This window comes from Rhinoraja longicauda, chromosome 14, assembly GCF_053455715.1.
Source record: "Rhinoraja longicauda isolate Sanriku21f chromosome 14, sRhiLon1.1, whole genome shotgun sequence".
Lineage (NCBI taxonomy): Eukaryota > Metazoa > Chordata > Chondrichthyes > Rajiformes > Arhynchobatidae > Rhinoraja > Rhinoraja longicauda.
The window spans coordinates 32912389-32936579 of NC_135966.1; the positions used below are offsets into that span (position 1 = coordinate 32912389).

Below are 24191 nucleotides of genomic sequence, written 5' to 3' on the forward strand. Positions count from 1 at the left end.
ACCTGGACTACCATCTATTTCTCCGCTCCATCCTCCTTGCCTCCCACTGGCTTTTACAATCCGCAACTCTGCAAACCTGTCTCATACCTTCAGTTCTTATCTCTGGCCTTTGTTCCAACCACCCCCCGTCGCCTGCGTCCACCTGTCACCTGCCACGATTTGTCCTGCCTCTCCCCTTTTCCAGCTTTCTCCTCCCCCTCTCCCTACAATCTGTCCGAAGGGTCTGACCTGAAATGTCGCCCCACCCATGATCCTGCAGAGATGCTGCCCTGACCCGCTGAGTTACTCCAGCACTCTGATTCCCCTTGCGTATTTAGCTAGCATCTGCAGTTTCTTGCTTCTACATTTTGAACCCTCTTCTCTGTCTCCTCAAAGAAACACAACTTGTCTGAAGAAGGGTCTCGACCTGAAACGTCACCTATCCCTTCTCTCCAGAGACGCTGTCTGTCCCGCTGAGTTACTCCATCATTTTGTGCCCTACCCTAACAGCATCTGCAGTTCCTTCCTACGCTGCAGTACAAAGTCACAGAGTTATCTTGAAACAGTCAGTTTGTATCAGCTTAAACAATGTGTGAGCTGATTTGCAGATCACATTTTAGATTCAATGGTAAATATTTCCTTTGTCCTCAGAAACAAAAGTAACATTTCTCAAAGCAAAATATTTATCAAAGACACATTCAAATCCACAATCCTTATTTCGTTCTAAAGCTTTTTAACCCCACACTTAGCAATTCAATTTCTCTCCAAACCAACAAATTTAATTAAAATCTTTTTTTACACACACACACAGCAACACTAATACTTTCGTTTCTTTCCATACCGAATGAAACTTTAAAAATCTGATACATTTTCAGCTTTTCATTCTAGATACAATTTCTTTTAAAAGATAAGCTTTTGATTTTCAAACATTTAAGCAATTTGGCTTTTCAGAATATTTTTAAAAAACAATGATTTATTTTTTCTTTAAATGGAGCATTTCACCTTGAAAGTTAGGCAAACTGACACCCAGAAACAAAATGTATTTACATTTAATGGGCTAGGAAATTAATAACAATATTTTAGAAGTAACCTATCATCGAAATGTACCTTTTAAGTCCAGCATACAATAACAGTACTAACATTTTCATTTAATTCTCCCAGACTGAGTCTTTAAAAATTCGATACATTTTCAGCTTCTCATTTTAAATACAATTTCTTTAAAAATATAAGCATTTGATTTGCAAGCTTTTAAGTAAGGTGACATTTATGAATATTTTTTTGAAAACAATCGCCTTTTAAAAAAAATTATCCATTTCACCTTGAAAAACTCGGCAAACTGACATCTAGAAATTACATGAATTTACTTTTAATGGGTTGGAGTTAGCATTTAAAACAATCCTTTCGAAGTGACACGATATTCTGTAAAGGTATAAATGTACTTTATAAACCCAGCATACAGCAGTACTAACATTTCCAGTTAATTCTATCTACATTGAATGAAACGCTTTAAAAATTCGATACATTTTCGATTGTACATATATATTTTTAAATAAGTATTTAAGTATTTAATTCGCAACCTTTTAAGCAATTTGGCTTTTCGGAATATTTAAAAACCAATTGTGTTCTAGTTGTTATTATTAGTCCAACACACAGCCAGCCGTGTGTAATGTCACTAATATTGACATTTAATTCTTTCTACACTGAATGATGACTTCAAAAAATCGATGCGTTTCCATCTTCTCATTTTAGGTGCAATTTCTTTTAAAATTGCAAACTTTAATTTGCAAACTTTTAAGCAATTTGGCATTTGAGAATATTTTTAAAAAACAATGACTTGTTTGTTGAAACGTATGTTTAAGTAACGCTGCAGTTATTGTTTCGCCTCCATAACGATGGTTATAAAGTGATTACAGAATGGCTCTTGCATCTCTCTCAGTCGCCGCTTCTGATACTTACCCGGAGCTGCGGTCGAAACGTCTCTCTCTCTGCCGTCTCTCCCCTGCAGTCAACCCTCTCCCTCTCTCTCTGGGAGCCGCCCTGGTCTGGTGTGGTGCAGTGCTCTGCTCTGCTCTGCACCTTACTACCATGTAGATCACTCCCACTGTGTAGACTGCCGCTTTGGGGAGGACACCGTGAGAAGGGGGGAGGGGAGAGAGGCGGGGGAGGGACGGGACAGATAGAGGGAGGAGGGGAGAGAAAGAAAGAGGGAGAGAGGGGAAGGAGGGAGGGAGGGAGGGAAGGGAGGGAGGGAGGGAAGGAGGGAAGGGAGGGAGGAGGGAAGGGGGGAAAGGGGGGAAGGAGGGAAGGAAGAGAGGGAAGGGGGGAAGGAGGGAAAGGGGGGAAGGAGGGAAAGGGGGGAAGGAGGGAAGGAGAGAGGGAAGGGGGAAGGAGGGAGGGAAGGGGGGAAGGAGGGAGGGAAGGGGGGAGGAAAGGGGGGAAGGAGGGAGGGAAAGGGGGAAGGAGGGAAGGAGAGAGGGAAGGGGGAAGGAGGGAGGGAAGGGGGGAGGGAAAGGGGGGAAGGAGGGAGGGAAGGGGGGAGGGAAAGGGGGGAAGGAGGAGGGAAGGGGGGAGGGAAAGGAGGGAGGGAAGGGGGAAGGAGGGGGGGAAGGGGGGAGGGAAAGGGGAAGGAGGGAGGGAAGGGGGGGGAAGGAGGGAGGGAGGGAGGGAGGGAGGGAGGGAGGGAGGGAGGAAGGGAGGGGGGGAAGGGGGAGGGGGAAGGAGGGAGGAAAGGGGAGAGGGAGGGGGGAGAGGGAGAGAGTGAGGTGGGGGGGGAGTGAGTGGGGAGGGAGGAGGAGGGAGGGAGAGGGAGGGAGGGAGGAGGGAGGAGGAGGAGGGAGGGAGGGAGTGAGGAGGGAGGAGGAGGGGAAGGAGGGAGGGAGCGAGAAAGAAAGAGGGAGTGCCTGTGATCCATTCTCCTCATATCCATGTGCCTATCCATAGGCTTCTTAAACTTCGTATCTGCCTCCCCCACCACCCACTGTGTAAAAAGCCAAGCACCCACATATCTCCTTCAAACTTGCCCCCTCTCAGCTTTCAAGCTGTTATTTCAAGTCTTTAACATTTCCACCCTGGAGAAAGTTTCTGACTGTCTACCTATCTGTGCTCTCATCATTTTATATTCTTCTATTAGGTCTCCCCATAGCCTCCAGCAATCCAGAGAAAACAATCTGAGTCTGTCCACCATCTCCCTGTAACTGAAACCCTCTAATCCAGGCATCATTCTGGTAAACCTCCTCCACATCCCTCCTGTAAAGGGGCACCCAGAGCGGGGGGGGGGGGGGGGAGAGGGAGGGGGGGAGAGAGGGAGGGGGGGGGAAGGAGTGGGGAGGAAGGAGTGGGGAGGGAGGAGTGGGGGGGGGGAGAGGGTGGGGGGAGGGAGGAGGTGGGGGGAGGGAGGAGTGGGGGGGGGGAGAGGGGGGGTGAGTGGGGGGGGGAGAGAGGGGGGGTGAGTGGGGGGGAGGAGTGGGGAGGGAGGAGTGGGGGGGAGAGGGAGGGGGGGAGAGGGAGGGGGGGAGAGGGAGGGGGGGAGAGGGGAGGGGGGCAGGAGGGGAGAGGGAGGGGGGCAGGGAGGGGATGGGGGGAAGGAGTGGGGTGGGAGGAGTGGGGGGGGGAGGAGGGGGTTGGGAGGGGATGGGGGGAGGAGGGGGGTGGGAGGGGATGGGGGGAGGAGAGGGAGGGGATGGGGGGGAGGAGAGGGAGGGGATGGGGGGGGAGGAGAGGGAGGGGATGGGGGGAGAGGGAGGGGATGGGGGAGAGAGGGAGGGGATGGGGGGGGAGAGGGAGGGGATGGGGGGGAGAGGGAGGGGATGGGGGGGAGAGGGAGGGGATGGGGGGGAGAGGCGAGGGGATGGGGGGGGAGAGGGAGGGGATGGGGGGGAGAGGGAGGGGGATGGGGGGGAGAGGGAGGGGTTGGGGGGAGAGGGGAGGGGATGGGGGGGAGAGGGAGGGGATGGGGGGGAGAGGGAGGGGATGGGGGGAGAGGGAGGGGATGGGGGGGAGAGGGAGGGGATGGGGGGAGAGGGAGGGGATGGGGGGGAGAGGGGAGGGGATGGGGGGGAGAGGGAGGGGATGGGGGGGTGAGGGAGGGGATGGGGGGGAGAGGGAGGGGGATGGGGGTAGAGGGAGGGGATGGGGGAGAGGGAGGGAGGTGGGAGGGGATGGGGGGGAGGAGTGGGGGGGGGAGGGGGCAGGAGGGGATGGGGGAGAGGGAGGGGGCGGGATGGGGGGGGAGGGAGGAGTGGGGGGTGGGGGGAGAGGATGCTGCACTAATGCAGGAGTGGTTTGGGTCCAACGGATCCACTTGGTCCAGTTACACATAAATTTCTATGCAACTGTAGCGATCTGCGGCAGAGAACCCAGCACATTGATGCAGTCATAAAGATAGCTCATCAATGCCTCTTCTTGCTTAGAAGATTGAGGAGATTCATTATGTCAACAAATACTCTCTGAACCTCCACAGATGTACAGTGGACAGCATATTGTCTGGTTACATCACAGCCTGCTTCAATAACTCAAATGCCCAGGAATGACTATCCCACTATCTCCATTTAATTTACACTTCCAATAATTCCTGTGTTGGTTTATTTATTAGATGTTGGCTGATCTTTGTATTTTCACAGTAACCATGGGCACTCAGCGTAATGGACACTTTACCTCTCTGGACCACTCCATCTGCTACCTGCTCCCTGAGAGACATTGACATTAGTCCAGTCTTCATTTCACATTAATTTAGGGGTGGCATGGTAGCACAGCGGTAGAGTTGCTGCCTCACAGCGCCAGAGACCTGGGTTCGATCCTGACTACTGGCACTGTCTGTACGGAGTTTGTACGTTCTCCCTGTGACCGCATGGGTTTTCTCCAGGTGCTCCGGTTTCCTTGCACACTCCAAAGACGTACAAGTTTGTAGGTTAATTGGCTTTGGTAAAAATTGTAAATTGTCCATAGTGTGTAGAATAGTGCTAGTGTATAGGGCGATCTCGGTGGGCCGAAGGGCCTGTTCCATGCTGCATCTTTAAACTCTAAAACTTTTAATGTCTTTTTTCAAACAAGCAGAGTACAGGAACAGGCCATTCAACCCTTCTGAGTATGCTTAACCATTTGATAAGATCACAGCTGAACATCCAACTGACAAGAATGTGTAAACTCCACAGACAGCACCCAAGGTCAGGATCGAACCCAGGTCTCTGGCGCTGTGAGGCAGTGGCTCTACCCGCTGTGCCACTGTCACCCTGCAAGTGTGGAAAATCTGTGGGGCTTTCAAAGGCAATAGAAGATAGAACAGTACAGTACAGCACAGGAACAGGCCCTTCGGCCCACAATGTCCGTGCCGAACACGAATGACAAGACCAACTTTCATCTGCCTGCACGTGATCCATATCTCTCCATATCCATGTGCCTATCTAAAAGCCTCTTAAACTCCACTATCCTATATTCCTTCACCACCACCCCCAGCAGCACGTTCCAGGCCCCCACCACTCTGCACCAAAATGTTGCCTGGAGTGGAATTTGAAGTCCCAATTAATTTAGTTTAGTTATGATTGTCACGTGTACCGAGGTACAGTGAAAAGCTCTTGTTCCATTCAGTGAAAAGACTACACATGATCACAATGAAGCCGTCCACAGTGTACAGATACAGAATAAAGGGAATAATATTTAGTGCAAGTCCAGTAAAGTCCGATTAAAGATAGTCCGAGGGTCTCCAATGTGGTCGATGGGAGGTCAGGATTGCTCTCCAGTTGGTGATAGGACAGTTCCGTTTCCTGGTGACAGCTGGGAAGAAACCGTCCCTGATTCTGGAGGTGTACGTTTTCACACTTCTGAACCTCTTGCCTGATGGGAGAGGGGAGAAGAGGGAGTAACGGGGGTGAGGCTGGTCCTCGATTATGCTGGTGGCCTTGCTGAGACAGCGTGAAGTGTAGATGGAGTCAATGGAAGGGAGGTTGGTTTGTGAGAGCTGTGCCAATGATAAGGGAATAACATTTAGTGCAAGGTAAAGTTAGCAAAGGATAGTCAGAGGGTCATCAAAGGTAGTAACTACTATCTACCACTTTGGTGACCCTCTGACTATCCTTTGTTGACCTTACCGTGCACTAAACGTTATTCCTTTATCATGAATCCATACACTGTTAATGGATCGATTGTAATCATGTATTGTCTTTCTGCTCTCTGTGTTTGGGCCTATTTCCGCTGCTGTACCTTTAAAGTCTGAAGGCTTGTAATCATGTATAGTCATTCCGCTGATAAGACACAAAAAGCTGGAGTAACTCAGCGGGACAGGCAGCATCTTTGGAGAGAAGGAATGGGTGACGTTTCGGTTCGAGAAGCTTCTTCAGACCACTTGCTGCCATGGTCATTCCGCTGACTGGTTAGCACGCAACAGAGGCTTTTCACTGTACCTCGGGACGCGTGACACTAAAGGAAACAAGTCTACACTCTGAGGCTGCTCCTTGATTCTGCCGGTGGCCTCGTGAAGTGTAGATGGAGCCCGACGTTTAACGAAGACCACCCCAATCACTCATTACAGGAACACACAACATTCCGCACAGCATTCCAGTCCCTTGCCTCCCTCCCCCTCCCCCTCCCCCTCCCCTGTGGTGGGCGATTGCTTTTGCATCTGCAGTGTATTTGTCCAGCTACATGTCATCTCTGGTGCCAAGCTTCTCCCGTTTCCTCAATAGGTTCTTTGTCCGACAGGTTGCAATGAATCTTGACTTGATCTTCCCTTCAGCCTGCGACAACGTTTGGCAGAGAAGCGAAGCGGTAGATCGCGGAGTGCCTGGACTTGTCCTACACTGACCTTCTCTCACTGTGCCATGTACACATTTCTGCTCCGTGACCTTCTTTATTCTGAGTAGAATTTTTGTATTGATAAAGACTTTATACGGCACTGGTCAGACCACCGAGGGGGACATTGTGGGCAGTTTTGGGCCGCATATCCGAGGACGGATGTGCTGGCGTTGTTGGCGAGGGTCCAGACATATTCACGTGTAGTATTATCTTATCTGTTTGGATAGCATGCCATCACGGTGGTGCGGCGGTAGAGTTGCTGCCTTACAGCGAATGCAGCGCTGGAGACCCGGGTTCCATCCCGACTACGGGCGCTGTCTGTATGAAGTTTGTACGTTCTTCCTGTGACTTGCGTGCGTTTTTCCCCCCGATATCTTCCGTTTCCTCCCACACTCCAAAGACGTACAGGTTTGTAGGTTAATTGGCTTCGTAAATGTAAAAATTGTCCCCAGTGGGTGTGGGATAGTGTTAATGTGCGGGGATCGCCGGTCGGCGCAGACCCAGTGGGCCGAAGGGCCTGTTTCCAGGCTGTATCTCTAAACTAAACTCAAGCCTTTCACTGTACCTAGATTGCTGGCATTGGAGATTTACAAGTATCATCCCAGGGATAATTGGGTTAACACAAGATGAGCGTTTGACAGCACTGGGCCTACGCTCGCTGGAGATGAGGGAATCTCGTTGAAAATGACCAAATAGTGAAAGACGTGGATAGAGTGGATGTGGAGAGGATGTTTCCACCATTGGGAGAGTCTAGGACCAGAGGCCAGTCTCAGAATAAAAGGATGTACCTTTAGAAAGGAGACGAGGAGGAATTTCTTTAGCCAGACGGTGGTGAATCTGTGGAATTTGTTGCCTATTAGTTTAGTTTAGAGATAGTTTAGAGGCTCGTTGGCACAGCGGTAGAGTTGCTGCCACAGAGCGCCAGGTTCGATCCTGGCTACGGGTGCAGTCTTTATGGAATTTGTACGTTTTCCCTGTGACCACGTGGGGTTTCCCCGAATGCTCCGGTTTCCTCCTACACTCCAAAGACGTACAGGTTGGTAGGTTAATTGGCTTGGTAAAATTGTAAATTGTCCCTAATGTGTAGGATTAATCCTATTGTATGGGGTGATCGCTGGTCGGCGTTGACTTGCTGGGCCGAAGGGCCTGTTTTTGTGCTGTATCTCTAAACAAAACAGTGCTTAAGGTGAAAGATCCAGGAGAGACCTCAGGGACAACTATTCATCCAGACTATAGTTTGGAATAAGCTGCCAAAGGTATAGAAGCCTCACTCACCACATTCAAAACATCACTGAAGTCTCACCTCTTCAGCACTGCCTTCAACCACTGAAGGTCACCTCACCTTCTGTCTCCTTTCTCTGTTCGTTTACTTATTTATCTATTTATTCACTTCTCTATGTTCTAGAAATCCCTGTAAAGCATCTTTGAGTGTTTGAAAAGCGCTATATAAATGTAATGCATTATTATTATATATTTTTAGTTTAGAGAGACAGTGCGAGGACAGGCACTTTGGCCCACCAAGTCCATGCCCACCATTAATCACCCGTTCATACTAGTTCTATGTTATCCCACTTTCGAATCCACTCCCTACACACTAGGGGGGAATTTACAGAGGCAGATTAACCGACAGACCTGCACGCCTTTGGAATGTAGGAGGAAACCCACGTGGTCACAGTGAGAATGTGCAAACTCCAAACGCAGTGCCCGAGGTCAGGATCTGTGCCGTGTCACGGAGTCACACAGCGTGGAAGCAGGCCCTTCGACCCAACTTGCCCACACCACCCAACATGCCCCAACTACACTAGTCCCACCTACCTGCGTTTGGCCCACATCCCTCTAAATCTGTCCCATCCATATACATGTCCAAATGTTTCTCAAAAGGTGCTATAGTACTTGCCTCATCAGTCCATAGAGTGCGTGGACCGACCGGACTTTTTGTAAACGGGGCCAAAATATGGCGACGCGTGCAAGAATGTCGCTGTGCAGTGGAGACATGACAAGAAAGAACTATTGAACTAAACACAATTACAATCTCCAGTTAACTTGTTTACTTTAGGGATACCGCAGGGAAACATGCACCGAGTCCACGCCAACCAGCGGTCACCCTGTACACTAGCACCATCCTACACACTAGGGACAATTTACAATTTTTACTGAAGCCAATTAACCTCCAAACCCACATGTCTTTGGAGTGTGGGAGGAAACCGGGGCACCCGGAGGAAAGCCACACGATCACTGGGAGAACGTACAAACTCCATGCAGGCAGCACCCGCAGTCAGTATCTAACCTGGGTCTCCGACGCTGTGAGGCAGCAGCTGTAACACTGCTCCACTGTGCTGGTTAAGTAGATAATGCATAGACGTAGCCCACAGAGTCCCTGAACAAGAGCCGCCAGGTTCCGGCACCGTACCCAAAGTCCAAGCTGGAGTTGACCATAAAGGCTCTCTGCAGCCATCTCCTCCGTCCCGGTCATCCAGCGAACCATGAAAGGACCAGAAAGCTACAGATGATGGTGCAGGAACATTTATTGTATAAAAACAGGATTATAGTTACAACTCAGAAATTAGCCGGCCCGTGCACAAAGTTAACCTTAACTTGAAAGTGGACTCCTGTATTAACGGGGAAACAAAAAGACACGCTAGCCTTTAAACCCACGGCTGTGCTCCCAGTCACAGTATCTGCTTGGTCCACTACTGGTGTTGAGAAGTTTCATATCCAACGATTGGAATCCATGGTGCTGCCTCATCCTCTACATTGTCGTGGTTCACAAATGTGGCTCGCTGTCTTCTACTGAAGGACCAGAGGCAACCATCTCCCAGGGTGGAAGTGTCTCCTTGCTGGCTTGGTCCTTCACATCTCTAGAGATCTTGAGAGATCCAGAGAACGTACTTCTCCATCTTCTGCTGAAAGACCAGAGGCAGCCATCTCCCAGGAAGGAAGTGTCTAATGGCTGGCTCAATTCATCGCTTCTCCTGAGATCTTCAGAGAATGTGCCTCTCTATCTTCTGTTGAAAGAACAGAGGCAGCCATCTCCCAGGAAGGAAGTATCTCCTTGCTGGCTGATCTGCAGAGATCTTGACTGCTGCACTCCTTCTGACCAACGGGGCTTTATCTGAGAGATGGTCCTCTCTCTCTAGATGTTGGTAAGGGCACCGTGACCCATGGGAAGGCAGGTCTGGGGGAGTGAGGTCCATGGAGGAATGTCTATTGGGGTTCAGCAGAGAGAGCCAGGCCCTCTGGGATAAGTGGGGACACAAAGAACTGCAGATGCTGGTTTATACAAAAAGTCGCAAAGTGCTGGAATAACTCAGTGGGTCAAGCAGCATCTCTGGGGAGCATGGATAGGTGACATTTTGGGTTGGGACCCTTCTTCCGACTGATTTTTGGAGGGGGAGAAAATAGTTGGGAGAGAATGAGGGGGCAATACAAAAAAAAAGAGCTCTCTTTTCCAGCTTTCTCCCCACCAACAGTCTGAAGAAGTGTCCAGAAAGAGTCAGTTCTCCACAGATACCGCCTGACCCGCTGAGTTACTCCAGCACTTTGAGTCTTCCTTTGGCATGGGCGTGTGTGCTCTGTCTGAGGAACAGTGAGGGTGTGGACTGGGCGCTCCGATCGTGAGTGAGATTCCTGAGCAATCCCAACCCTTTTGAGGAGAGGTTCGTACCTGGAAGCGTGGGGAGAATTCTCTCTCCCCCCCTTTGCTTCAGACAGGATATATCCGGATGCTTGGACTTCCCGGGAACGCCGGAGTCTCTCTCTAGCGCCTCAGATGGTATCTGGACGGAATATCCAGAGCAGAACTCCCGGGAGCACCAGTCTCTAAACCTTCGCCTCAGACGGTATCCGGATGGAATATCCGGAACGGAGCATCCGGGACCGTCGGTCTCCCTTCCCCTTCGCGTCAGACGGTATCCGGACGGTATATCCGGATGGCGGAGTGTCGCTCCCGGTCGGAGCCGTGATCCCGGAGGAGGGAGAGGGAGCGGGGGGGCAGGTCGGGGGGGAGGAGGGAGGGGGCGAGGGAGTGGAGGGAAAGGAGGAGGAGGCAGCACTCTGACACGTCAGGGAAGGGGTGGCGCTGTAAGAGAAGACAACAGGGGAGGCTGTCAGTGCCTTCACAGCGGAAAGTGGGGCTTGCAATCCCGTAGACACACATTAGACTAGAGATACGGTGCGGAAAACAGGCCCTTCTGTTTAGTATAGTGGTTTAGTACAGTGCAGCATATAGATTAGCATAGTATATAGTTTAGTATAATACAGTACAGTAGAGTTGAATTTCATTTAGTTTATTATTGTCATGTGTACCGCAATGCAGTGAAAGCCTTTCTTTGTTGCTTGCTATCCAGTCAGTGGAACAACAATACATGATTATAATCAAGCCGTTAGACTTTAGAGATTCAGCGCGGAAACAAGCCCGTCAGCCCACTGAGTCCACGCCGACCAGCGATCCCCGTACACTAATTATACCCTGCACACTAGAGGACAATTTACAGAAGTCAATTAACCAACAAACGCGCAAGTCATTGAGATGTGGAGGTGGCTGTGGAACACAGGTTGATTTGGGCCCGTTTCCGCCACTGTATCTCCGAAGTCTAAAGGCTTGTTGTAATCATGCGTAGTCTTTCTGCTCACTGGATAGCACGCCACAAAAAAACAGTTTTCACTGTACCTCAGCACACGTGACAATAAACAAAACAAAACCAGAATACCGGGAAAGCCCACGCGGTCATGGGGAGAACGAACAAACTCCATCAAATAACACCGTGGTCAGGATTGAAGCTGTGAGGCAGCAACTCGACCGCAGCGCACTACCCTGCTGCCCCTACCCTCTACAAGGTTCAGAATTGGGGGTCGGTAGAGGGCCAAGAACTCTGGTGGATAGCAGAGGGGGGGAGGGGGGGGGGGGGCTGGGAGGGGGTGTGGAGTCAATCCTTAACACCAGGCCCACAGTCTCTGGGAACACACTCCTTCCCTCCCCCCCCCCCCCCCCGTTCCCTACCCCCTCACCTTCACGATCTCTGCGATGGTCTCCCGCTCTCTGTACACGCGCTGTAACTCCTGCGTCAGACTCAGCATCGAGCCCGGACCCTCCGCACTGCCGAGGAAACGGGGAGAGTCAACTCAGATACCACCCCCACACTGGCCATCATCCACAGACAGACAGAGACACAGTCACCACCCCCATCCCCACACAGACCATCACAGGGGTAATCATCCCCACACACAGACACCACCCCCATCCCCACACAGACCATCACAGGGGTAATCATCCCCACACACAGTCACCACCCCCATACACCCCACCACACAGGTAATCATCCCCACACATAGTCACCACCCCCATACACCATCAAAGGGGTAATCATCCACACACACCATCCCCACACCCCACTACAGAGATAATCATCCCCACACAGACACCACCCCCATCCCCACACAGACCATCACAGGGGTAATCATCCCCACACACAGACACCACCCCCATCCCCACACAGACCATCACAGGGGTAATCATCCCCACACACAGACACCACCCCATCCCCACACACCCCACCACACAGGTAATCATCCCCACACATAGTCACCACCCCCATCCCCATACACCATCAAACGGGTAATCATCCACACACACCATCCCCACTACAGAGATAATCATCCACACACACACAGACGGACACACGCGCAGAGAGACAGTCACACACACACACACACAGTGAGAGAAAGACACACACACACACACCCCATGGTCAGGATCGACCCCGGGTCTCTGGCTCTGTGAGGCAGCGGCTCTACTCGCTGCACCACTAACCCGCCCACCGTTGTTCCACACGGTTTATTACCATAACGTAAGATCGCCTCCACATTGTGTCGAAGAGGTTGTCTCTTCTGACGCGTCCTTCGACCCGTTCTCGGGCGTTGGTTCCGGCCTAAACTCAGCTTCCAGTTCAAGCCTGGTTATAGGCCCAGCCTCAGGCTCCTTTTCTGCATCAGTCCTCGCCTCAGGATCAGGCTCGGCCCCAGTCTCGTGTCCATCTCCAGTCTCAGTTTCGGACCCAACTCCAGCTCCGCACTCCATTTCTTGTTCGGGCCTAGTCTCATTCTCAGGACTAACTTTAGGCTCAATTACAGGTTCGGGCCTAACTGTGGCCCCAGGCTTAGTCTCGCATTCAGGCCTAACTCCAGCCTCGCTCTCCAATTCAGGATTATGCCTGGCCCCAACTCCAGATCCAGTTTTGGGCCTAACTGTGGGCTCCGGTTCAGGCCCCATCTCACATTGTATTTCAGGATCAGACTGGGCTACAAGGTCGGGCTCAACTCTAGGATCAGTCTCAGGTTTTGGACTCACCAAAGCCTCAGGCCCTATTTGAAGTTCAGGCCTGGCCCCATGATCAGGCCCAATTCCAGACCCAGTTTTGGGCCCAACTGTGGGCTCCGGTTCAGGCCCCATCTCACATTGTATTTCAGGATCAGCCTGGGCTACAAGATCGGGCACAACTCTAGGATCAGTCTCAGGTTTCGGACTCACCACAGCCTCAGGCCCTAATTTAAGTTCAGGCATGGCCCCAAGATCAGGCCCAATTTCAGGCTCGGTTTCTAGTTTGGGCCGAACTGCAGACCCAGGGATAACTTCAGCTTCTCTCACCATTTCAGGATCGAGGCCAACTCCAGGCTTAGCCTCAGGCCTAACTACTGACTCAGGCCTAGTTGGGGATGCAGACCTAACTCCAGCCTTGCTCTCTAGTTCAGGCTCAGGCCCGACCTCAGCCTTGGGCCCACCTCCAGGCCCGTGGGCCACCTGTCTCTGGTGGACGCTGACCAGCGCGGCCACTGCTCGCTGGATTTCAGCTGCCCGTCTGTCCAGGGCCTGGAGCTTGGCATGTTCCACAGACAGGAGGCAGCCCGACCCAGTCAGGCACGACCAGGCCTCGGCCAGAGGCTCCAAGGCTGAGATCCCGAGGCCGGGCCCACCTCCTCCCTCCTCGTCCCCCTGGCCCTCTTCCTTCCCCTCCTCCGCGCCGGTTCTGGAACGTTCCGCCCCCAGCTTCCACCACAGCTCATACAGCTGGCCGTAACACAGGAAGGCCCGCAGGCTTTGGAGGGCGGCTAGGCCGAGGGGGTCAGAGGTCAGCTTGGCCTCCAAATCAGGGATGAACTCTGGCCCTGGTAAAAGAAGAGACCAAAAGATTACTTTCCAAACCACCTCAACATCTTTCAAAACCACTGAGGTATTCTTCAGACATGAAATTCTATTTTAATTTAGAGATACAGCACGGAAATAGGCCCCTGAGGCCCATCGAGTCCGCTCCGACCATTTCTTCTGACTGTCTCTCTCTTCTCTCTGTCTAGTGATTTCAAGAACCACTAGACTTAGGAGTGGTTCCTGAGGATTCGAAAATTGCGAATATAACCCCGTACAACTAGGGAGCAAAGCAGAAGAGCAGAAACTGTAGGCCGGTTAGCCTGACTTCAGTGGTTGGTAAGATTTTAGATCAATTATAAAGGATAAGGTTACGCCGTACTTGGAAGTTCACGATAAAATAGGCTGAAGTCAGCATGGTTTTGTGAAGGGAAGATCTTGCCTGATGAATCTGCTAGTTATTTGAGGAAGTTAATAGCAGGACAGGCGGAGGGGAGGTTTGTAGATGTTGTGTACCTAGAGTTTCAGAAGGGTTTCGATAAAGTGGCGCACATCAGGCTGAAATGAGAGCCCATGGTATTGAAGGGAAGATACTAGCATGGACAGCGGAATGGCTGGATGGCAAAGAGTTGCAATATAAGGTAAATGTAAAAGTTGTCCATAGTGTGTGTAGGATAGTGTTAATGTGCGGGGATCGCTGGGCGGTGCGGACACGGTGGGCCAAAAGGGCCTGTTTCCGCGCTGTATCTCTAAACTAAACTAAGGCAAAGAGTTGCAATAAAAGGTGCTGTTTCAGGTTGGCTGCCAGTGACTAGTGGAGTTCCGCAAGGGTCAGTGTTGGGGCCACTTCCCTTCATGTTGTATATTAATGATTTGGATAAGGGGATTGAAGGCTTTGTGGCCAGACGATGCTAAGATAGGTGGAGGGGCAGGCAGTGTAGAGGAGGCAAGGACTCTGCAGAAGGAGTTAGGCAGGTTAGGAGAGTGGGCAGAGAAGTGGCAGATGAAATTCAGTTTCGCAAAGTGCGGAATAAGAATAAAGGCGTAGATTGTTTTCTAAATGGAGAGAATCCAGAAATCGGAGGTGCAAAGGTACTTGGGAGTGCTGGTGGAGGACTCCCAAAAAGTTAATTTGCAAGTTGAATCGGTAGTGAGGAAGGCAAATTCAATGCTGGCATTGATATTAAGAGGACTGGAATACAAAAACAGAGATGCAATGCTGACTCTATTAGGTGCTGGTCAGGCTGCATTTGGAGTACTGAGCAGATTTTAGCCCCATATCCGAGGAAGGATGTGCTGGCTCTGGAGAGGAGGAGGTTCACAAGAATGATCCCAGGAGTGAGTGGGTGAGCATATGATGAGCGTTTGACAGCACTGGGCCTGTACTCGCTGGAGTTTAGAGGGTTGATGGGGGGACCTCATTGGAATTTACAGCATAATGAAAGGCATAGATAGAGTGGATGTGGAGAGGATGTTTCCACTGGTGGGAGAGTCTCGGACCAGAGGGCACAGCCTCAGAATTAAAGCGTGCTCATTTTGAAAGGCGATTAGGAACTCCTTTAGCCAGAGAGTAGTTAATATATGGAACTCTGTGAGTGTGTGGTGTGTGTGTGTGAGAGGGGGTTTCACTCTGTGAGTGTGCGACGGTGAAGATGGAGCTTCACTGTGAGTGTGTGTGTGTGTGAGGGAGCTTCACTGCGAGTGTGCGACGGTGTGAGGGAGCTTCAGTGTGAGTGTGCGACGGTGTAGAGGGAGCTTCAGTGTGAGTGTGCGACGGTGTAGAGGGAGCTTCAGTGTGAGTGTGCGACGGTGTGAGGGAGCTTCACTGCGAGTGTGCGACGGTGTAGAGGGAGCTTCAGTGTGAGTGTGCGACGGTGCTTCAGTGTGAGTGTGCGACGGTGTGAGGGAGCTTCAGTGTGAGTGTGCGACGGTGTGAGGGAGCTTCAGTGCGAGTGTGCGATGGTGTAGAGGGAGCTTCAGTGTGAGTGTGCGACGGTGTAGAGGGAGCTTCAGTGTGAGTGTGCGACGGTGTAGAGGGAGCTTCAGTGTGAGTGTGCGACGGTGCGAGGGAGCTTCAGTGTGAGTGTGCGACGGTGTGTGAGGGAGCTTCACTCACCGGTCGGCAGCAGCAAGCTGCCCATGTCCTGCATCAGGGTGAAGTTGCCGGCACGGAGGCAGCGGACAAGCACGTGGAGCAGCGCGGTGACCGAGTCTCCGTACGCCGAGACCAGCGCACACACCAGCGTCACACTCACCTCGTGCGACAGGTGGAACAGCAGCTGTGGGATGGGCAGATGGGCCTCGTTAGTGGAGGGATCTCTGCTGCAGACGCCTCCAGTCCCAGGGCCTAGATCGAGGGGCGGGGGATGCGGGTCGTGGAGCGGCCACGGGTACTTTATAGGAACAGCACGGAAACAGGCCCTTCGGCCCACACGACCCGCGATCATCCTGAACACCAACACCATCCGACTAACTAGGGACCATTCATAATTTTACCGAAGACAATTACCCTACAAGCCTGCACCTGTTTGGAGTGTGGGAGGAAGCCGGAGCAAACCCACAGAGAACGTAAGGCTCCGTAAGCACCTGTAGTCAGGATCAAACCCGGGTCTCGAGCGCTGCGCCACCGCACCGACACTAACCACGAGCTGGAGGGGCGGGGTTTGTCCATCGTCGTCACTGAGGGACCCTGGGGGGGGGTCTCCAACACCACCCGGGCGCGGACGTAACCCCGGAAAGGGGGCAGACAGTCGGCTCGGGCAGTGCCCTCTTCCGCCTGGCGCCGTGAGTCGCGGATGGCCAGCTTGGCCAAGCCCAGGAGCAACCCAACCAGGACATCTTCGGCCCTGCCCTCTCCCCTACGCACAGGGTGTCCAAAGATGAGGATGGTGAGTGAGAAGTGGAGCCAGAAGGCAAGGAGCAGCCCCTTTAGATATTGAAACAGGGGCTGCAACCTCACACACTCCATATACACGTGGTACACAGACTCACACACTCCATGTACACGTGGTACAGACTCACACACTCCATGTACACGTGGTACACAGACTCACACACTCCATGTACACGTGGTACACAGACTCACACACTCCATGTACACATGGTACACAGACTTACACACTCCATGTACACGTGGTACACACACTCTTCCAGCCCGCAACAGTGGCAGGCGGCTGGCGAAGTCTGTGAACCGCGCGAGGAACAGGTTGCAGGGGACTCCTCGGTGCAATACCCTCCACCCCAGGTCCCCGATGGAGAGGGGCAGAATCCCTGCGACCAGAAGGCAACGCCACTTGGTGTCCGGACGGTGGACCAGGGCGAGGAAGTGCAGGGTGTGGAGGAGGAGCCCGTACAGGACACGCCTCCCTGCGTCTCGGAGGGAGATGAGGGGTGTCGAGGAAATGCGGCTCATGTTGTGTGGGACCGGCTCCCGGGAAGGATTACGGCGCCTGGGTCCGACGAGTACCTCCGGCTGAGCGGGGGTTTGCTCAGCCACAAGTACTCCACACGCTCGAGCCCCCCTGACACCCGGAGGGGTGGGACACGGGCCGGCTGCTCTCACGCCCGGACCCTCGCCCTCTGCCGGTGGAAGGGGGGCCCGGTCGACAGTAACCAGGTTCCAGACTCTCAGCAAGTCCCGGTAGAAGCCGGGCATTCCCAGCAAGACGGTACGGTTGACGCCCACCACCGGTATCCGCGCACATCCTTGAAGGCAGCAGCCCATGGGTGTGATCTCCTTGGGAGGTCTCGGTGAGGGGATGGGGGAGAGAATGGGGCTGGGGAGGGGAGGAGAGAGAGAGAGAGAGGGACGGGGCAGTGGAGATGGTTTACCAGTCTGGGCGGTGTGTTAGCCGTGCTCTCGGCGTGCTCGGTGGCGCTGAGCTGCTGGCGAGCCTGTTGCAGCCGCTCCTGGTCGATCACCGTCACGCCGAGACCGTCCCGCCAGGCGGCCAGGACCGCGTCCAGCAGACTGACTGCCGGCTGCTCACTCCCCTCGCCAGGACCGCTCCAGCCGTGGTAGCGCGGCGTTGACACGCTCCTCCACGTCACCGCCCCGCGCCGATCCAACTGCCGGCACAGCAGCTCCAACGTACACAGCACCAAACGCAGGCCCTGGGGAACGCACACACACACACGTCAGACATGCACCCAAACACAGGCCTAAAGACAGGCACCATCAAACACAGGCTCGGGGCTGTGTACACAACGCCAAACACAGCACAAACAAAGGCCTAAACACTGATGTAAACACAGGCCTAAACACGTACACACAACGTCAGACATGCACCCAAACACAGGCCGAAAGACAGCCACCATCAAACACAGGCCCTGGGGAACGCACACACACACACAGTCAGACGCAGTCAAACACACGCCCAAACACGGGCACTGTCAAATGCATGCACAAACGTACCATCACCACTCAAACACGGTAACCTCTACAAAACCTCCCACCTCCCCATAACCCCCCCCCCTCCATTTCATCGCCCCGAGCCCTGGCCGACCTTCCACTGATCTTAGGTAGACTCAGAATGCTGGAATAACTCAGCGGGTCAGGCAGCATCTCGGGAGAGAAGGAATGGGCGATGTTTCGGGTCGAGACCCTTCTTCAGACTTTTCCTTCCACTGATCTTTCCCCTCTCACTCCCCCTACTGTTCACACTTTGTCAATCTTCTCGCTTCAAAATACACAACTTGCAAATCCCAACCAAAACCAGCCACCCAAAACCATTACAGCCGAGCACGATAAACATACCAACCTTCAACCTGTACAACCCTAACAACCAAAATCCCCAGCAACCCAATACTCAACTCCAATACGCAACTCCAATACTAAACTCCAATACTAAACTCCAATACTAAACTCCAATACTAAACTCCAATACTAAACTCCAATACTAAACTCCAATACTAAACTCCAATACTAAACTCCAATACTAAACTCCAATACTAAACTCCAATACTAAACTCCAATACTAAACTCCAATACTAAACTCCAATACTAAACTCCAATACTAAACTCCAATACTAAACTCCAATATTAAACTCCAATACTAAACAAACACCTCTAACAACCTGAGACTAAAACTAAAACCCTAACACTAAACACCTAAAACTAAAAAAACACCAAAAACTATCAACCTAAACAAAAAACCTAAACAAACCTAGACCATGACCCTATACCACTGTAATAATCCCCCCACCCCACTTACCAGCAAGGTCTCACTGGCTCCAACCACCTCGTGAGCTCCCGGCCAGTCACGCTGAGCTACCAGGTCGAGGGCACAGCGGGATCGGAGCTGACCAGCCAGCGCCCCCTCACCACTGACCGCCGCCACCTCGGCCGCCGCGCCCAGCGACACCACATCACCCTTCCTCGCCAGCACCTTGGCCGCATCGAACGGTGAGTCCATGGCCAGGTAACTAGAGTGGGGGGGAGAGAGAGAGAGAGAGGGGGGTGGGAGAAAGAGGTGCGGGAAGAGGGTTAGCATTACGTGAGAGAGAGTCAGAGTCATACTGCATTCTGCACTCTGTATCTTCCCCTTTGCTCTATCTATTGTCCTTGTGGTTGATTGGTTGCATTTATGTAATGCATTTTTTTTTAGATTTAGGTTTAGATCCTACAGCGCGGAAACAGGCCCTTTCGGCCCACCAAGTCCGTGCCGCCCAGTGATCCCCGCACATTAACACTATCCTACACACACCAGGGACAATTTTTACATTTTTACCCAGTCAATTAACCTACAAACCTGCACGTCTTTGTTTGCATTGTTCCAGAGAAAAAGTCCAATGTCCGCAGTGGGGTAGAGGTGATCGGACAGTACCCGAGCTTATGGAAGGACCATTCAGAAGCCCGATAACAGAGGGGAAGAAGCTGTTCCTGAGTCTGGTGGTGCGCACTTTCAAGCTTCTGTACCTTCTACCAGACGGGAGTGGGGAGAAGGAGTCTTTGATTATGTTGATTATGTCGGCTGTTCTCCCGAGGCAGCGTGAAGTGCAGATGGAGTTGATGGTGGGGAGTCTGGTCTGTGTGATGGACTGGGCCACATCTACAACTCTCTGCAATTTTGTGCAATCTGGGCAGTGTTTAGTTTAGTTAACCTACAAATTAACCTACAAACCTGCACGTCTTTGGAGTGTGGGAGGAAACCGGAGCACCCGGAGAAAACCCACGTGGTCACAGAGAGAACGTGCAAACTCTGCACAGACAGCACCCGTGGTCAGGATCGAACCCGGGTTCTCTGGCGCTGTGAGGCAGCAACTCTACCGCTGCGCCACCGTGCTGCCCAAAGGAAGGTGTGCCCGGGTAGGTGTGACAATTATGTGTCACTAATTCCAACTTACCATTTTGCTGCCAAGGCGTAGTGCCCATCCTTCTCCATCAGGCCAGCCCAGCCGGTGTAGAGGTCCCTCATCACCGGGTCGTCAGGCTGGAGACGGGCTTTAGCGAGAGCGATGGCTTCTCTGGGGAAACAGCAACCACGTCTCATTTTGTTTTAGCTTAGAGACGCAGCGTGGAATCCCCTCCCACGGACACACGCTCCCCCATCAGTAACCGTGGTAATCTTTTAGTTTAGTTCCAAGACACAGCGCGGAAACAGGCCCTTCAGCCCCCCGAGCCCACGCCGACCTTCGATCACCCGTTCACATTAGTTCGATGTTATCGTGCAGCGTAGGTTTACTGGGATAATTCCCGGAATGGCTTGTATACACTGGAATTTAGAAGGATTACTGGCAGGGGTGCTGAGGAAGAGGATTTCTTGGAATGTTTGAGAGATGGTTTTCTAAACCAACATGTCGAGGAACCAACGAGAGAACAGGCCATTCTAGACTGGGTATTGAGTAATGAGGAAAGGTTAGTTAGCAGTCTTGTTGTGCGAGGCCCCTTGGGCAAAAGTGATCATAATATGGTAGAGTTCTTCATTAGGATGGAGAGTGACAAAGTCAATACAGAAACAAGTGTTCTGAACTTAAAGAAAGGTAACTTTGAGCGTATGAGGCGTGAATTGTCCAAGATAGACTGGCGATTGATGCTGAAAGGGTTGACGGTGGACATGCAATGGAAGGCATTTAAAGGTCGCATGGATGAACTACAACAAGTGTTCATCCCAGTTTGGCAAAAGAACAAACCAGGAAAGGTAGTGCATCCGTGGCTAACAAGGGAAATCAAGGATAGTATTAAAACAAAAGATGAAGCATACAGATTAGCCAGAAAAAGTAGCATACCAGAGGACTGGGAGAAATTCAGAGTCCAGCAGAGGAGGACAAAGGGCTTAATTAGGAAAGGGAAAATAGATTATGAGGGAAAACTGGCAAGGAACATAAAAACAGACTGCAGAAGCTTTTATAGATATGTCAAGAGAAAAAGATTAGTTAAGGCAAATGTAGGTCCCTTGCAGTCGGAAACAGGTGAATTGATCATAGGGAACAAGGAGATGGCAGACCAATTGAACAAATACTTTGGTTCTGTCTTCACTAAGGAAGACATAAACCGTCTGCCGGAAATAGCGGGGGACCGAGGGTCTAAAGAGATGGAGGAACTGAGGGAAATCCAGGTTAGTCGGGAAGTGGTGTTAGGTAAATTAAATGGATTAAAGGCAGATAAATCCCCAGGACCAGATAGGCTGCATCCCAGAGTGCTTAAGGAAGTAGCCTCAGAAATAGTGGATGCATTAGTGATAATTTTTCAAAACTCTTTAGATTCTGGAGTAGTTCCTGAGGATTGGAGGGTAGCTAATGTAACCCCACTTTTTAAAAAGAGAGGGAGAGAAAACGGGGAATTATAGACCAGTTAGCCTAACATCGGTAGTGGGGAAAATGCTAGAGTCAGTTATTAAAGATGTGATAGCATTACATTTGGAAAGTGGTGAAATCATCGGACAAAGTCAGCATGGATTTACCAAACGCAAATCATGTCTGACGAATCTTATAGAATTTTTCGAGGATGTAACTAGTAGAGTGGATAAGGGAGAACCAGTCGATGTGTTATATCTGGACTTTCAGAAGGCCTTCGACAAGGTCCCACATAGGAGATTGGTGTACAAACTTAAAGCACACGGTATTGAGGGTTCAGTGTTGAGGTGGATAGAAAATTGGTTGGCGGACAGGAAGCAAAGAGTAGGAATAAACAGGTCCTTTTCGGAATGGCAGGCAGTGACTAGTGGGGTACCGCAAGGCTCAGTGCTGGGACCCCAGTTATTTACAGTGTATATTAATGATTTGGACGAGGGAATTGAATGCAACATCTCTAAGTTTGCGGATGACACGAAGCTGGGTGGCAGTTTTAGCTGCGAGGAGGATGCTAGGAGGCTGCAGAGTGACTTGGATAGATTAGGCGAGTGGGCAAATGCATGGCAGATGCAATATAATGTGGATAAATGTGAGGTTATCCACTTTGGCGGCAAGAACAGGAAAGCAGAGTATTACCTGAATGGTGACCGATTGGGAGAAGGGGAGATGCAACGTGACCTGGGTGTCATGGTGCACCAGTCATTGAAAGCAAGCATGCAGGTGCAGCAGGCAGTGAAGAAAGCGAATGGTATGTTGGCATTCATAGCAAGAGGATTTGAGTTTAGGAGCAGGGAGGTTCTGCTGCAGTTGTACAGGGCCTTGGTGAGACCGCACCTGGAGTACTGTGTGCAGTTTTGGTCTCCTAACCTGAGGAATGACGTTCTTGCCTTAGAGGGAGTACAGAGAAGGATCACCAGATTGATCCCTGGGATGGCGGGACTTACATATGAGGAAAGACTAGATAGACTGGGCTTGTACTCGCTGGAATTTAGAAGACTGAGGGGGGATCTTATAGAAACATATAAAATTCTTAAGGGGTTGGAGAGGCTAGATGCGGGAAGATTGTTCCCGATGTTGGGGGAGTCCAGAACCAGGGGTCACAGCTTAAGGATAAGGGGGAAGTCTTTTAGGACCGAGATGAGAAAACATTTCTTCACACAGAGAGTGGTGAGTCTGTGGAATTCTCCTTCCTTCGGTGCCATGAACTTGGCTGCTGCTGCCTTCCCCTGATGAGCCATCTCCCCCAACAGTATCCAAAATGGCATATCTGTTTAGGAGGGAGATGACCGCAGGGGACTCCTGCACTACCTGCCGCAGAACGAGGTACTGATTGAGAGTGATCAGTCATGATCACATTGAATGGCGGTGCTGGCTCGAAGGGCCGAATGGCCTCCTCCTGCACCTATTGTCTATTGTCTATCCCACTTTCTCATCCACTCCCTACACACCAGAGGCAATTTACAGAGGGTCAATTAACCCACAAACCTGCTCGTCTTTGGGGCATAGGAGGAAACCGGAGCAGCGGAAAACCCACGTGGGCACAGGAAGACCGTACAAACTCTGTACAGACCGCACCCGAGGTCACAATCGAACCCGGGTCTCTGGCGCTGTGAGGCAGCAACTCTACCGCTGCGCCACCGTGACATTCCTCCACAGATGCTGCCCGACCTGTTGAACACGAGCAGAACAGCGATCTCCTGCGCTCTGCGATCGAAAGACATCAAGCGCAGACTGGGCGATCATTTCGCTCAACACCTTTGCTCAGTCTGCCTTGGCCTACGAGATCTTCCAGTTGCCAAACACTTAAACTCCCCCTCCCATTCCCACACAGACCTTTCTGTCCTGTGCCTCCTCCACTGTTAGAGTGACACCCAACTCATATCGGTGGAACAGCATCTCATATTCCACTTGGACAGCTTACAACCCAGCGGTACGAATATTGATTTCTCTAACTTGCATTCCCTCTCTCTCCGCCCCTCCCCCATCCTAGTTGTCCTACTAGTTTCACTGTTGGATAACTTGTTATCACCTTCCCCACAGCCAACAATGGATCATTGTGGGCGCAACCTTTCCTTCATCATCGTTGCCGGCTTCTGTTGGGTTTTTCATACCTTTCATCTTTCAATACCTCAAGTTTCCACCCCTCCCTCCCCCCACACCGACTCTCAGTCTGAAGAAGGGTCTCAACCCGAAACGTCACCTATTACATTTCTGCAGTGATGCTGCCTGACCCCGCTGCGTTACACAAGGCATTTTGTGTCCGTGATGGAAGGACATTGCGGTCTTACCGGAAGAGCTGGTGGGACTGCAGTAAGCGCACGGCCTCGTAGACGCGGTGTACAGACAGGAGCAGCGTGGCAGCCTTAACGTACTGTTCCTGGAAGCACAGCTGCTTCACAAAAGCCTCGACTGCTCTCACCCAAATAGTGTATCCAGCTGTAAGCACAACAAGCAGAGATCCCAGTGAGAGAGCCCGTCCACACCAGACACCACATAT

The 24191-nt window shown here is 51.6% G+C and overlaps 2 protein-coding genes across 2 annotated transcripts in view; one reads left to right on the forward strand and one right to left on the reverse strand.

Annotated features, from left to right (window-relative positions):
- The window catches only part of tnip1 (TNFAIP3 interacting protein 1), a 34063-nt gene extending 29385 nt beyond the window's left edge, over nucleotides 1–4678 (forward strand). The window contains 1 exon segment of the mRNA XM_078410995.1: nucleotides 4571–4678. Within this exon segment, the coding sequence (XP_078267121.1) occupies nucleotides 4571–4678 (108 nt within the window).
- Nucleotides 4679–9284: 4606 nt separating this feature from the next.
- gemin5 (gem (nuclear organelle) associated protein 5) overlaps nucleotides 9285–24191 on the reverse strand; it is a 41190-nt gene continuing 26283 nt past the window's right edge. Inside the window, exons 21-28 of the mRNA XM_078411680.1 lie at nucleotides 23983–24130; nucleotides 20249–20368; nucleotides 19117–19327; nucleotides 17735–18016; nucleotides 16020–16182; nucleotides 12606–13926; nucleotides 11773–11860; nucleotides 9285–10843 (exon numbers count right to left, since the gene is read on the reverse strand). Coding sequence (XP_078267806.1) covers nucleotides 10667–10843; nucleotides 11773–11860; nucleotides 12606–13926; nucleotides 16020–16182; nucleotides 17735–18016; nucleotides 19117–19327; nucleotides 20249–20368; nucleotides 23983–24130 — 2510 coding nt within the window. The 3' untranslated portion in view covers nucleotides 9285–10666. The remainder of the gene's footprint in view (nucleotides 10844–11772; nucleotides 11861–12605; nucleotides 13927–16019; nucleotides 16183–17734; nucleotides 18017–19116; nucleotides 19328–20248; nucleotides 20369–23982; nucleotides 24131–24191) is intronic.